Source organism: Spinacia oleracea, chromosome 4 (genome assembly GCF_020520425.1).
Source record: "Spinacia oleracea cultivar Varoflay chromosome 4, BTI_SOV_V1, whole genome shotgun sequence".
NCBI classification, from domain to species: Eukaryota; Viridiplantae; Streptophyta; class Magnoliopsida; order Caryophyllales; family Amaranthaceae; genus Spinacia; species Spinacia oleracea.
The window spans coordinates 122,901,190-122,914,799 of record NC_079490.1 but is presented as its reverse complement, the minus strand read 5'-3'; the positions used below and the strand labels follow the sequence as shown (position 1 = coordinate 122,914,799).

The following is a 13,610-nucleotide window of genomic DNA, read 5'->3' as shown; positions in this document are numbered from 1 at the left end:
CACATAATTCTTAAGCGTGGGCGCTTCTTGGGCACTACTCTGCCACCGCCTACCGAGTCTCCTTCCAAGACTCATGGACAGACTAACTGTTGTGGTCTGGGATACAAACCGACTAAGTACGACAACAAGAAACAAGAGGCTAAGCTAATAGCCCGTCGAGCTGGCAATGATCAATTCAAAGTACCTCCCCATCAGCGTACACACAATGGGCAATTCATAAAAGAAGGAGAAGATGACCTGTACTTTGACTTTCCAGAGCCTTTCTATGATACTACAAAAGGGGCTCCCTACCTCGGATTCGAGATCTTTCAAGACTGTCACTTCCTTGAGGATGCCCCTCCGATACAAGATAAGGCTACCCCTGAGTGCCTTGATTCATCAGCCTTTGGTCTTTTATTCTGCCAAAAAGGAACACCAATCATTTATGAAGATACTATGGTTCAGATGATCACTCAAATCGAAGATTTTGACCCATCTAAGATGATTGCTCCAAGTGAGAAGATGGTCAATGGCTGGAGGAAGTCCCTCAACATATCTGCTCCAAATGGCATAATGTTCAAGATTACTATGGGCGAAGGATCTATGATGAGCGAGTCCGAATCAGAGGATAAGTCTGGATCCTAGTCTAGTGATGAGTCTAAGAGTTTAGGGCTAGAGTCTTGCATCAATCAAGAGCCTCTAAAGGACGAACTTCAAGTTAAAGCTCACGATGTAATGATTGCTAATTTCAATAACACTTCAATTTCCTCTTACTCTTCAAGTCCAAATTCAAAACACACTCCTAATGCAAAAAACTTTGCTTCACAAGAAACTGACCTTGAAATACTAAATTTATTGAAAATCATGAAAATAGGACGCCCATAATTGAGGAACAGAAAAAGTTAACCTTTCTAACAGCAGTGATCCAAAACTAGTTCAGATCGGTTTGACTCTATCTCAAGCAGAGCGGGATGATCTTATCAAGCTACTTTCAGAGTACATAGACGTCTTCGCATGGTCCTATCATGATATGCCAGGGGTTGATCCAAGCATCGGTCATCATACAATTCCCCTCATCCCAGGTTCAAAGCCCATCAAGCAGAAACTCCGTCGCTTGAAACCGGACGTTTCCCTCAAAATTCAAGAAGAAGTCTCTAAGCAGCTAGAGGTTGGGTTTATTCGAGAAGCCAAATATCCAGAATAGATTGCAAATGTCGTCCCAGTTCCAAAGAAAGACGAAAAAGTACAAATGTGTGTTGATTACAGAGATCTTAACAGGGCTAGCCCTAAAGACGGTTTTCCATTGCCTCACATCGACATCTTGGTCGACAACACCGTAAATCATGCCTTACTCTCTTTTATGGACGGGTATGCGGGCTACAATCAGATTCCCATGGCAGAGGAAGATATGGAGAAGACAACCTTTATCACTCAGTGGGGTACATATTGCTATACAGTTATGTCGTTCGGACTGAAGAACGCGGGGGCAACATATCAAAGAACAGCCACGTCCATTATGAGCAACATGATTCACAGGGAAATCGAGGTATATGTCGATGACATGATTGTCAAATCCAAAGAGCGACACGAGCATACCTTAGTACTTCGAAAGTTCTTCAATAGGCTCAGGCAATACAATATGAGGCTTAATCCTCAAAAATGTGCATTCGGGGTGACGTCAGGCAAGTTGTTCGGGTATGTCATAAGTTCTCGAGGCATCGAGGCTGATCCTTTAAAAATCAAGGCCATCCTAGATATGAAACCGCCGGCGAATGAGAATGAAATTTGGGGGTTCCTTGGCAGATTGCAATACATCAGTAGGTTTATTTCAAAGCTCACTATGATCTGTGAACCGGTATTTTGAAAGCTCCGCAAGAGTGAGCCCAAGGTATGGGACGAAGACTGTCAACATGCATTTGACACTATCAAAGACTACCTTTCCAACCCGCAAGTACTAAAGCCAGCCATGCCAAGGATTCCCCTCAGGATTTACCTTACAACAACAGATTCAGTAGTAGGGGCCATGCTCGCCCAAGATGTTGAAGGTAAAGAGAATGTTGTATACTATATAAGCAAAAAGCTGATCGCGTACGAAACTAGATATACTCAGCTCGAGAAACTCAGCATCACCTTGGTTTGGGCCACAAAGAAACTATATGGCACTACATTCTCTCCCATACAGTGTATGTAATTAGCAAAGCGGATCCTCTCAATTATCTATTTGAAAAACCAGCTCTCAACGGACGGTTGTCCAGATGGTTGGTCATGCTAGCGGAATTTGATCTCAAGTACATTCCTAAAAAATCCATCAAGGGTTCAGAAGTCTCAGACTTCCTAGCCGACTGTCCCATCGAGGCAGAAGAGGAGGATTATGACTTACCCGGCGAGCAAATTCTAATGACAAGCAATGACAGTTGGTCGCTGCACTTTGACGGTGCCTCAAATCAGAACAGATGTGGTGTTGGAGTGATTCTAGTAGCTCCGAATGGCACTCACATTCCTATGTCAACAAAATTGCAATTCAACGTCACAAACAATGCGGAAGAATATGAAGCATGCATTATGGGCCTGGAAGCCGCCGTAGCATTGGGTGTCCAGAAACTTAGAGTGTACGGGGATTCCTCCCTGATCATCAATCAAATTTCCGGCAAATGGAAAGTGAGGAGCGAAAGCTTGGCCCCATACCAGTCCTATCTTGAGAACCTGTCTGAGCAAGTAGAAGAGCTTCGCTACACATACCTCTTGAGAGAGGAGAATCAATTCGCCGACGCACTGGCAAAGCTAGCATCAATGATCAACATTCCAAATGGCAAGGCTGAAATGCCACTTACAATTGAAACACATCAAGAAGAAGCATATGTCCATGCTATTGACGACATCGAGCCTGACAGAGACGAGCCTTGGTTTACAGACATTCAAATGTATCTGCAAAACTCTAGGTATCCCCCGCACTTTTCAAGCAAGAGTCAAAGGGCTTTACGATTACAATCAGCCAATTTCGTCATAGAAGGAGGCGTTTTATACAAGAGGTCCCATAGCGGACCCAATCTCCTATGTGTTGACAAGCACGAGGCACAAAGAGTCATGGACACCGTGCATGCCAGAGTCTATGGTACCCACATGAATGGGAAGATGTTGGCCCTCAAAGTCATGAGGGCTCGATATTACTGGACTACCCTCGAACGGGATTGTTACTCCTTTGTCAAGAAATGTCCTACCTGCCAAAAGTGTGCAAATTTGAAGCACACTCCTCCATCCTTGCTATATTCTCAGTCGTCACCATGGCCATTCTCATCTTGGGGTATCGACGTCATTGGTAATGTCACTCCAACAGGCACCGGGGGTCATGAATTCATACTGGTCGCAATTGACTATTTCACTGAGTGGGTCGAGGCAAGGTCATTCAAAGTGTTGGGTTCCAAGCAAGTGGCCCAGTTCATACAAGAAAACATCATATCACTAGTAGAAAAATCGCCATGTGCTTCCCTTCAAGTGCGGCTCATTTAGTAAATTGGCAGCACTTGAGAGCACCCAAAAAAAAAAAAAAAAATTTAGCAAGTGCGGGCTCATTTTAAAAAATTGGCAGCACTTGACTTTAAGTGCGGGCTTTAAACTCAAGTGCGGGCTCAATTTAAAAACGAGCCGCACAAAGTATTTCTAAAAATAATTCCCAACATTTTTTCTTTTCCCGCTTCTCCTCTCCTTCCTCTTCTCTGGTTTCCCTAAAACCTACTCTCACCTTCCCCTCTCTGGTTTCCGGCTCCTAGTTTCTCTTCTCTTCCCCTCTGCGGTTATCTGGGCAGGAAATCAATACTCACAACACACACCGCACTCCCACCGCCGCATCGCCGCAGCTGCTCCCCACCGCCGCATCGCCGATGTTTCCCCCCACCACAGAATTTGTCCTCTTCCTTCCGCGACCACAGCATAAAGGCGTCGCTCCTCCTTATCTCATATAGGTTTGTAATTTAAATTTAGTTATTTGTTTCCTATAAGCTTGTTACTGTAATGACGAATTGATAAGGAAATGACGAATTAGCTGTAACTGGAAATCTATATAAGCTTAGCTTGTTACGAATTCGTGTAAGATTTCTTTGGTTTACTTACGGATTGGGTTTACACAAATATGACTTAGGTTCATCACTTTTACCAATCTTTTTTTAATTGCTCTTTCTAAATTTGTTTACTATTGTTTTTGTTTGTCAATACTCGAAGAACAGTGCTGCAATTGCACAAAATAATCAAATATTACCTGTTTATATATTAATCAAATTAGCTAGGAAAGCCATGTTTTAGTTGTGTTTGCAAGGGTGATTGTAGTGGGGTGTTGAATGTAGTATGTAGTCGTCAGGGGAGTCGTGTTTTAGCTGTTGTTGCAATGGTGAGTTGGTGACTGTAATGGGGTGTGGAAAGCAGTAGTTAGGGAAGCCGTGTTTTAGTTGTTTTTGCAATGGTGCCTGTAGTTAGGTGCGGAATGTAGTAGTCAGGGAAGCCGTGTGTTGGTTGGTTTTTCATTGGAGATTGTAGTGGGGTGTGTAATGTAGTATAGGAATGAGGTTTTTTTTAATTTGTATCATGTTTTTATTCCTGGCCTCTGGTGGATGAATGTAAAAACTAGTGGGATTTCTTTTGAAGAAAATAAATATTAAAGCGATTAAGTTAACTGGCTATGAAGCCTGAATTAGAGCTAGAGTTTGACTGAGGATTGAAGAAAGATTGGCTCTATACTGTCATCTTTTGGTGAGCCTTACTTGTCTGACAAACTCTTCATAGATTTGCAATTGTATATGCAGTGACATAAGCTATAATGTTATGAACAATGATACATTCCTGAATTTTCAGGTGTCATAGAACTGCTAGAAACTGCAGGGAAGAGCTGAACTAAGACTCGTGAATCCTGAGATGCTTAAGCCAATGTGCACTGCATTTAGCATTCTTGATAAGTGTGGGTGCCTAATACCTTGTAGGATCTAATGCTGTTGAATGTGTTCAGGTAATCAGTCAAGCTTCTTATGCGTTTCCAGTTCATTTAAGTTATCATGTTTTTCCTGACTTAATTCCTTTTGTATCATTAGCCCCTCATTTTATGTGCTGTATTGCTTTGCCGTTGTGTGTGAAACATGATAAATCATTAGATTCACTGAACAACAAGGCATTTGAGGCATCATGCATGTAGTTCAGAGTATTCAGTATGCATGAACTGCCATTTTGTACGAGTCTACTGAGAACGGTTAGAGGTGTTGGTGACCACGATTTTGTCCTTGTAAATATGGTTTATTTGGATGTTGAGAATACTGTTTTTTTGTGAGTGAAATTATGATTTGTTACCTTCATTTCTAATGTTTTCTTTTATCCAGTTGACAACATGTTTTGTTTGTGTTCTACAGTTTATGAGTGGACTGTAAGATCTCAATCTTTGGTGCCAAATACCAGTTCATGCTCTGTTGTGTTTCCCAGTTGACCTTTTTCGAGCATAATTTTGAGTTTAGCAGTAATAAGCCAAAAAATAACATAGATTTAACTATGTATTAAAAAAAGTTTTGGATCTTTTGATCAATGAAAATCAGTATAGTTGGTCTTGACCAGTCTACAATCTTAAATTTTGTTCTAAATTTTTTACAGCAATCCTTGTAAATTTGTTGCTCTTTAAACTGTTAATTTTCTCAATGTGAAAATCACAATGGTTGAACCTTAAGAATTTGTTTGATAATTTTCCTTCCGCATTTTCTTCCATAGGTGCATAATCATGACCAAGCATGACAGTCATTGATTTCATTTCACCTTTTCTCTTGATTAATGTAGGTCGATAACATATCGATATTAAAACAAACACTCACGGTAGTCTTTGAAACATAAATCTAAGTGTATTAAACATGTTAAGGGTTTAAAATACTCATTTAGGTTCATTAGTTGAAAGGTGGGACCGAAATAAATCATTTAAGCCAAAATGTGACCTATAATGATCAAATGAACCTTAAATGTGTATAACTTGACCAAAGTCGGTGATAATGAGTTTTTGAAACATAAAGCTAAGTGTATTAAAAATGTAAAGGGTTTAAAATACCCATTTAGGTTCATTAGTCTAAAGTTTCGACCGAAATAAGCCATTTTAGTCAAAATGTAACCTATACTTATCAAACGAGTTTCATATATGCATAACTTGACTAAAGTAGGCGAGAATGAGTATTTGAAACATATATCTAAGTATATATTAAACATATAAAGGGTTTTAAATACTTATATAGGTTCATTGGTTGAAAGTTAGAACCGAAATAAGTCATTTTAGTCAAAATGTGGCCTATAATGATCAAACAAGTCTTAAATGTGCATAATTTGACCAAAGTATGTGAGAATAAGCATCTGAAACATAAAATTAAGTATGTTAAACATAGAAAGACTTTAAATTACTCATTTAAGTTCATTAGTTGAAAGTTGGGATCGAAATTAGCCATTTTAGTCAAAATGTGACCGATAATGAACTAACAAAGCTTAAATTTGCATAACTTCACCAAAATGGTGAGAATGAGTCTGTGAAACATAAAACTAAGTGTATTAAACATGGAAAGACTTTAAAATACTCATTTAAGTTCATTAGTTGAAAGTTGGGACCGAAATTAGCCATTTTAGTCAAAACGTGACCGATAATGAACTAACGAAGCTTAAATGTGCATAACTTCACCAAAATGGTGAGAATGAGTCTTTGAAACATAAAACTAAGTGTATTAAACATGGAAAGACTTTAAAATACTCATTTAAGTTCATTAGTTGAAAGTTAGGACCGAAATTAGCCATTTTAGTCAAAACGTGACCGATAATGAACTAACGAGACTTAAATGTGCATAACTTCACCAAATGGGTGAGAATGAGTATTTGAAACATAAAACTAATTGTATTAAACATGGAAAGACTTTAAAATACTCATTTAAGTTAATTAGTTGAAAGTTGGGATCGAAATTAGCCATTTTAGTCAAAATGTGACCGATAATGAGCTAACGAGGCTTAAATGTGCATAACTTCACCAAAATGTGTGAGAATGAGTCATTGAAACATAAAACTAAGTGTATCAAACATGGAAAAACTTTAAAATACTCATATAAGTTCATTAGTTGAAAGTTGGGATCGAAATTAGCCATTTTAGTCAAAATATGGCCGATAGTGATCAAATGAGTCTTAAATGTGCATAACTTCACCAAAATGGGTGAGAATTAGTATATATAAAACTAAGTGTATAAAACATGTACAGACTTTAAAATACTTATTTAATTTCATTAGTTGAAAGTTGGGACCGAAATTAGTCATTTTAGTCTTAAATACCTCCAGCGCACTCCACAGAGCAGCCATGCTCGGGTCACTCCCCAGCGCAGTCCGGGAAGCCCGCTTCATCTCGTACAAGAGGTGGCTATATGCCAAGCCACCCCAGTTATAGCTCGAAACATCTCTCAAGTCCCTCAGAACGGACAGAAACCTGATGTGCACCCGACTGTTCCTACTCGGGACCATCACTCTGCTCACCAAGGCTAGGAGAAAGAGCCTAACCCTCGGCCTACAGGTGAACGAGTTAACTCCAAACCTATACAAATACAAAATACAAACTCAAAACACAGTACAAGACTCACCATGCCAGCGCGAGGCCGTTGAGACAAGTGCCACTCTGGCCGAAACACCAGGTCGGAAGGGCTCCAACCAGTACCAGCAAAAGTAGGCGCATCCTGGGGAACCATACCCCCGTCTGGCGTGTTTATTGCATCCGCTTCATCATTCGAAGCGTCCTCCTCAGCAGCTCGAACCACCGACGATTCGGCGAGCTTTCTCCGAGTGTGACGAGGCATACTAAATCAAGTGAAGTACAAAGTGTCAAAATTCTAAACTAGGGGATATCCTATACTAGCCTATACAAAGTCAAAAAATTCAAAATAAATCCCCAGTGGACCTCTAGTTCAAAGTACAAGTCCAACACCAACGCCTAGGCTACCCATGCCAAAGCAGGTATACAAGTTCAACACCAACGCCTAGGCTACCCATGCCGAAGCAGGTATACAAGTTCAAACACCAACGCCTAGGCTATCCATGCCAAAGAAAGTATACAAGATCTACATCAACGCCTAGGCTATCCGTGCCGAAGCCGATACAAAAATATACATTCAAGAAAACTTTCAAAAAATTCAAAACTACAAGTTCCAACAGTTCAAGTTCAAATGGCTATCAAACAATCTTCCACAAGATTCAAGAAGCTTAAGCATACAAGCATCATTTCAAAGTACGAGAAAATCAAAACTACATGCAATCCTAGAGTTATTTCATAAGCAAAACATGAAATACTTACATGGATGAGGCAAGAACAAGACCAAGGGAAGATAATTCGACCTTTGAGAGAGAAAGAGAGCAAGAAAGCAAGATGTTGCTACTCATAATGGCACGGCAAGGGGCGCTTATATAGCGCAGCCCCACGCCGTACGCCGCCCCAGTGCCCAGCGCTGCCCACTGCATGCGCGAATCTTCAGCGCGCGCGGTCTCCCGTGCTGATTGCACGTCCTTTACTGCTACGGTCTTCCGCACCAAGCATCAAACTTCGCATCGGACCATCCATCGAAAATACGGGAATACACCTGTATCTCCAAGTACAAACAGATGAATATTTCAAGAATATAAAGTCCAAAAAATACAACGACTCAGGCGTTCAACTCCCAACGAACCCAAGCTCCAAGAATGTCAGTCAAAATTCCAAAATTTTAAGGGCCAGTAAAAAGCTCTTATCCCCAGCAAAGCACATCCCCAACGGATTAACTCCGGGTATTCAAAAATTCAAAAATTCAAAAAATTCAAGATTCAAAATTTTCGATGCCAAGCTCCGTCCTGAACTGAAGGCGGAAAAGTACAAGTACAAACCGGAGTCATCACCAACCGCACCGAGGTAGACTCTATCCTTTTTTCTAACGCCTGTTTTATGCAGGTACCGGCATACAAAGAGTGGTCTCGATTGCAGAACATCTTGATCATTCTCCGTCCCTTTCGAAATACTTTGACTTGCGCTTTCCTAACCGAACGCTCAGTCAAAGTGGGGGCTTCTGTAGACACCTAATTTGTGTCTCCCCTCTGGGATGATGACGATACCATTATCCTTACTAGGTGATTGGAATAACTCCAGGCGGAAATCCCAATTGCTAAGAATACTTCCAAAATTCAAGATCCAAAATCCAACCCCCAAGACCGTTCCCCTTTCGGTTCTCGGTACAAAATACAACTTTCCAAATTCAATTTCAAAATCCTAAGTACAATGTAATCTAGTGGACCATCCCATTGGTTTTACTAGGCCTTTTCCACTCAAAATCATATAAGGCAAGTCAAATTCGGGCGCCGACCCACAAAACCGAGCATGCCGGGCCCCGTCCCGTGAAACCGGAATTCAAAACCCGAGAAAGGCTTGTTTTTAAACGTTAAATGATTCCTTAACCTCCAAGCACATACAAAACGCCAAACCTAGTATTATTCGTACAACAGGTACAACACTACAAGACGAAACAAGGACGGAGCCCGCGTCCTTGCTTTGGCGGCATTTAAGCCACGTCAGCAGCGCATTGCGCTGGTCCAGCGTGCTGCGCTGGCGTGTGCTAGCGCCTTGCACCCATTCCTCCTATAAATACCCCTCATTTTCAGCATAATGGGGAGGAGAACAACAATACAACATCGTAATTCTGACAGTACGCCTCAATATACAACTCAAAAGCTCCTCAAAAACACATACAAAATTCCTAAATTCAAAAGCAATTGGGAGCTCTTGCCTAAACCTAAATAGGTAAATCCGAATCCCATTCTAATCAATTATGTTGCTTTGATTTCAAAATGATTAGCAAGTTGGTGTTTTTTTATCATAAAAAACACCACTTGCAACAATCATACATGTTTTCCAAAAATACAAACTTTTTCAATATACAAAATGCAAACTTTCAAGATTCAAGGATGTCCAAAGTTGTTTACAATCACCTCTTTGGACTAGAATCACCTTCAAGTATGGGGTAATCAAAGATGACACCTTTTAACATTTAAAGGTTTAGTCTTTTGAGATTCAAAACTCCATTTTTCAATATACAAGTTCAAGTTTTCAATTTTCAAGATCTCACCATGTTTAGGGTTGTTCATGGTTACTTCCCTAAACTAGGATCCTTTCAAGTTCAAATTTCAATTATTTCAAGTTCAAAACTTTAATATTCAAGCTTTCAAGTTCAAGTTTAACATGCAAAATCTAGGATATTTGGGTTGAGCAACCTCTCCCAAGTTGAGATTTTTGGCTTTGAATTCATGTCGGGCGCACTTATTTTGAAGGAGCCGCTTGGCGTTCGAATCTCATGTGCCCAAGTACAAATTTCAATTATTCACCTTTCAATATTGCAATTTCAATATCGCACCTTTCAATACCGCAATTTCAATATCGCACTTTCAATACCGCAATTTCAATATCACAATTTCAATTCTGCACTTCCAATTCCGCATCTTTACTTGCCTAGTCCATTTCTAGGGAATGTGGACCTACTCCCTAGTCCTTTTCTAGGGGGTCTTGTATTTACTAATTCCGCACTTTATTTAGTATTGTGATGTTGCTTTATTTGCTTTATTGCTTTCATCACCGCACATGCTAAATACAACAAAATACAAAGGTTACATCACGCTTAACAAAGATAATTTCTTGGATAAACCGGCCTTAGGTTCCTTAAATCAATATTTAAAGCAAAGTGACCACCATACAATTAGAGATTCTATTTGCTCTAAATTCAAACCCACATAGTCTAATCTAGGGTATATTTTCGAAAAAATGTTGTGCCAACGTACTTGAATATTTATAAAGCTCGCGGATTAAGCATTTCGTTCCCGTGCCCGGATCTCACCCATCCGTTTCGAGGATTCAAAGCCTTATCCAAAATAGAGTCACTTGCGGTCTCTCCAAACGAGACTTTAAACAATGTTTGGTGGCGACTCCTTCGAGGTACAAAAATTCTATGGTTTTCTAAAGAACCGCCTCTCTTGTAGAACGGGAAACAAGTTTTGCACAAAAAAAACCCCCTACATGAGTACATGTTAGTTTTGGTGAAACTCAACGATATAAGTAAGGAGTCCTTTTGTGTCGTGGAAAATGAGATAGGTTTACCTAATAAGCTCTTAGAAGTACCTATCAACCAAGAGTAGTTTCTAGACTATTAGCAAAGGCTTTGCTTGCCTAAAGTATTTTAGAATTAAGTCTAAATACATAATGTGCTTAATTCTTCAATGATTTAAGGGTCTTGGAATCATTTTATTCACACCTGCCGGAACACATAACTTGAATAAAATGCTTAATAAATGATAAATTATGCATGTTTGCTAGAATTTAAGTTTATTAAGATAAACTGTGAATGGTTATTTATTTGTTTATTCTTTTTCAATTGTAGTTTTAACTATGGAAAACAACAATTCATTCAACATCCGCTCAATTCTCGAAAAGGAGAAGTTGAACGGGAAAAACTTCCTTGACTGGCAAAGGAACTTGCAAATAGTTCTTATGCAGGAAGAAAAGGAGTATGTCCTGGAAGAGGCGATGCCTGAAGCCGCTGGCGACGGGGTCACTCAGGCAGCCCTCAATCGTTGGATTGATTCCAACAAGGATGTAAAATGTCTAATGCTTGCAACCATGAGTGCAGATCTACAGAAAACGTTCATCGACTCAGATGCTTTCACGATCATCAATGAGTTAAAGAACATGTTCCAAGATCTGGCTCAAGTCGAAATATTCGAGACTCATAGGCAAATTCTTGAGACCAAGCTTAAGAAAGGTGTGCCCGTAAGTCCACATGTTCTCAAAATGATTGGACTCATTGAGAATATGAGTCGGCTGGATCAGCGATTCTCTCAGGAAATGGTTGTAAACACCATCCTCCATTCTCTTCATAGCGGGCATGATCAGTTCAAGCTGAACTACAATATGAATAGTCTGGACAAAACGCTCATTGAGCTACATGGTATGCTGAAGACCGCTGAAAAGGCGCTCAAAAGTGATAAGCAAGATGTGCTTATGGTGTGTGGGGGCAAGTTCAAGAAATCTGGTAAGAAGAGGAATGCTAAGAAAGGTGGAAAGAAGGCCAGCCCAACTAAGCAAACTGGCGGCACCAAGTCTGAAAAGATGAAGGTGAGCCAACCCACTTCTGAATCTGAATGCTTCTACTGCAAGAAGAAGGGGCATTGGAAGAGAGATTAATTGCTTGAAGCTTAAGGAAGATCAGAAGAACGGAACGGTCGTTCCATCTTCAGGTATTTCGTTATAGACTGTATACTTGCAAATTCAACTTCTTGGGTATTAGATACTGGTTGTGGCTCACACTTATGTTCCAATTCGCAGGGACTAAGAAGAAGTAGAAGGTTAAGAAAGGGTGAAGTCGACCTACGAGTGGGAAATGGAGCACAGATTGGTGCATTAGCTGTAGGAACTTATTATTTGTCGTTTCCCTCTGGGCTAGTTTTGGAACTGGAAGAATGTTTCCATGTTCCAAGTCTTACTAAAACCATCATTTCTGTTTCTTGCTGAGATGCTTAGAGATTATCTTTTTTAATAAAAGACAATAGTTGCTCGTTTTATTTTAAAGAGATGTTTTATGGATCTGCTAGATTAGTCAATGGAATTTATTTATTAGATCACGACAAATAAGTTTATAACATAAATACCGAAAAGGCCAAAAAGAATGATTAAGATCTCACCTATCTGTGGCATTGTCGATTAGGCCATATTAACATGAAGCGCATAGAAAAACTTCAAAAGGAAGGAATTCTAGAACCATTTGACTTAGAGGATTATGGTAAGTGTGAATCATGTTTACTTGGCAAAATGACAAAGCAACCTTTCTCTAAAGTTGGAGAAAGAGCAACTGAACTATTGGGTTTAATCCATACAGATGTATGTGGACCAATTAGTACAAATGCTAGAGTTGGTTTCAGCTACTTTATCACTTTCACTTATGACTTCAGTAGATATGGTTATGTCTACCTGATGAAGCATAAGTCTGAATCCTTTGACAAATTCAAGGAATTTCAGAGTGAAGTAGAGAATCAGTTAGGCAAGAAGATTAAGGCACTGCGGTTTGATAGAGGCGGTGAATATCACTACTACGAAAATTGGCAAAGAGACCCTTTCAAATATGCCAAAGAGACCTTATCTGGACAGGTCTCTATCTCACAGGTCTCTTTTATAAAGAGACCCCCTCATTAGAGGGGATCTCTTATTAAGAAAGAAAAGACCCTTTATTAGTGAAAGGGGGTCTGTTTTCCTAGTGACTCAAAAAATAATTCAATAGCGGAAGAGACCCACCATTAGAGAAATGAGGTCTCTTTGATAAATAGAGGAGACCCATTGTTAAAGAAATGGGGTCTCTTTGTTAAAAAATTCAGACCCAATATTGGAGACAGGGGTCTCTTTGACATTTTAACATTTTTTTATTATGAAAAAGGAGAGACCTATTATTATAGATGATGGGTCTCTTTTCAGCTATATTTAAAATAAAATAAAATAAATTGTAGCATAAACACCAAAAGAAAAACGTCAAAAACAAAATTATCGTAATATTTAGTATCATATACAATGCTTAACAACAAAAAATTAGAACTAAATACAT

At 39.6% G+C, this 13,610-nt stretch overlaps 1 protein-coding gene and 1 long non-coding RNA gene across 2 annotated transcripts; both read left to right on the top strand.

Annotated features, from left to right (window-relative positions):
• Positions 1 to 3,632: 3,632 nt before the first annotated feature.
• Positions 3,633 to 7,566, top strand: LOC110785983 (uncharacterized). The gene is made up of 3 exons (XR_002532754.2): positions 3,633 to 3,938; positions 4,822 to 4,972; positions 5,367 to 7,566. It is a non-coding gene; the product is annotated as an uncharacterized lncRNA (long non-coding RNA).
• Positions 7,567 to 7,606: 40 nt separating this feature from the next.
• Positions 7,607 to 12,529, top strand: LOC130459874 (uncharacterized). Its single transcript, XM_056827494.1, has 2 exons — positions 7,607 to 12,255; positions 12,344 to 12,529. Exon 1 carries the CDS (start codon positions 11,408 to 11,410, stop codon positions 12,200 to 12,202), a length of 795 nt encoding a protein of 264 aa, XP_056683472.1. The 5' UTR covers positions 7,607 to 11,407; the 3' UTR covers positions 12,203 to 12,255; positions 12,344 to 12,529.
• Positions 12,530 to 13,610: the final 1,081 nt, after the last annotated feature.

What these genes read in the sequence shown, in the direction of transcription:
- LOC130459874 (XM_056827494.1), top strand. Translation starts at nt 11,408, where the DNA reads ATGGAAAACAACAATTCATTCAACATCCGCTCAATTCTCGAAAAGGAG.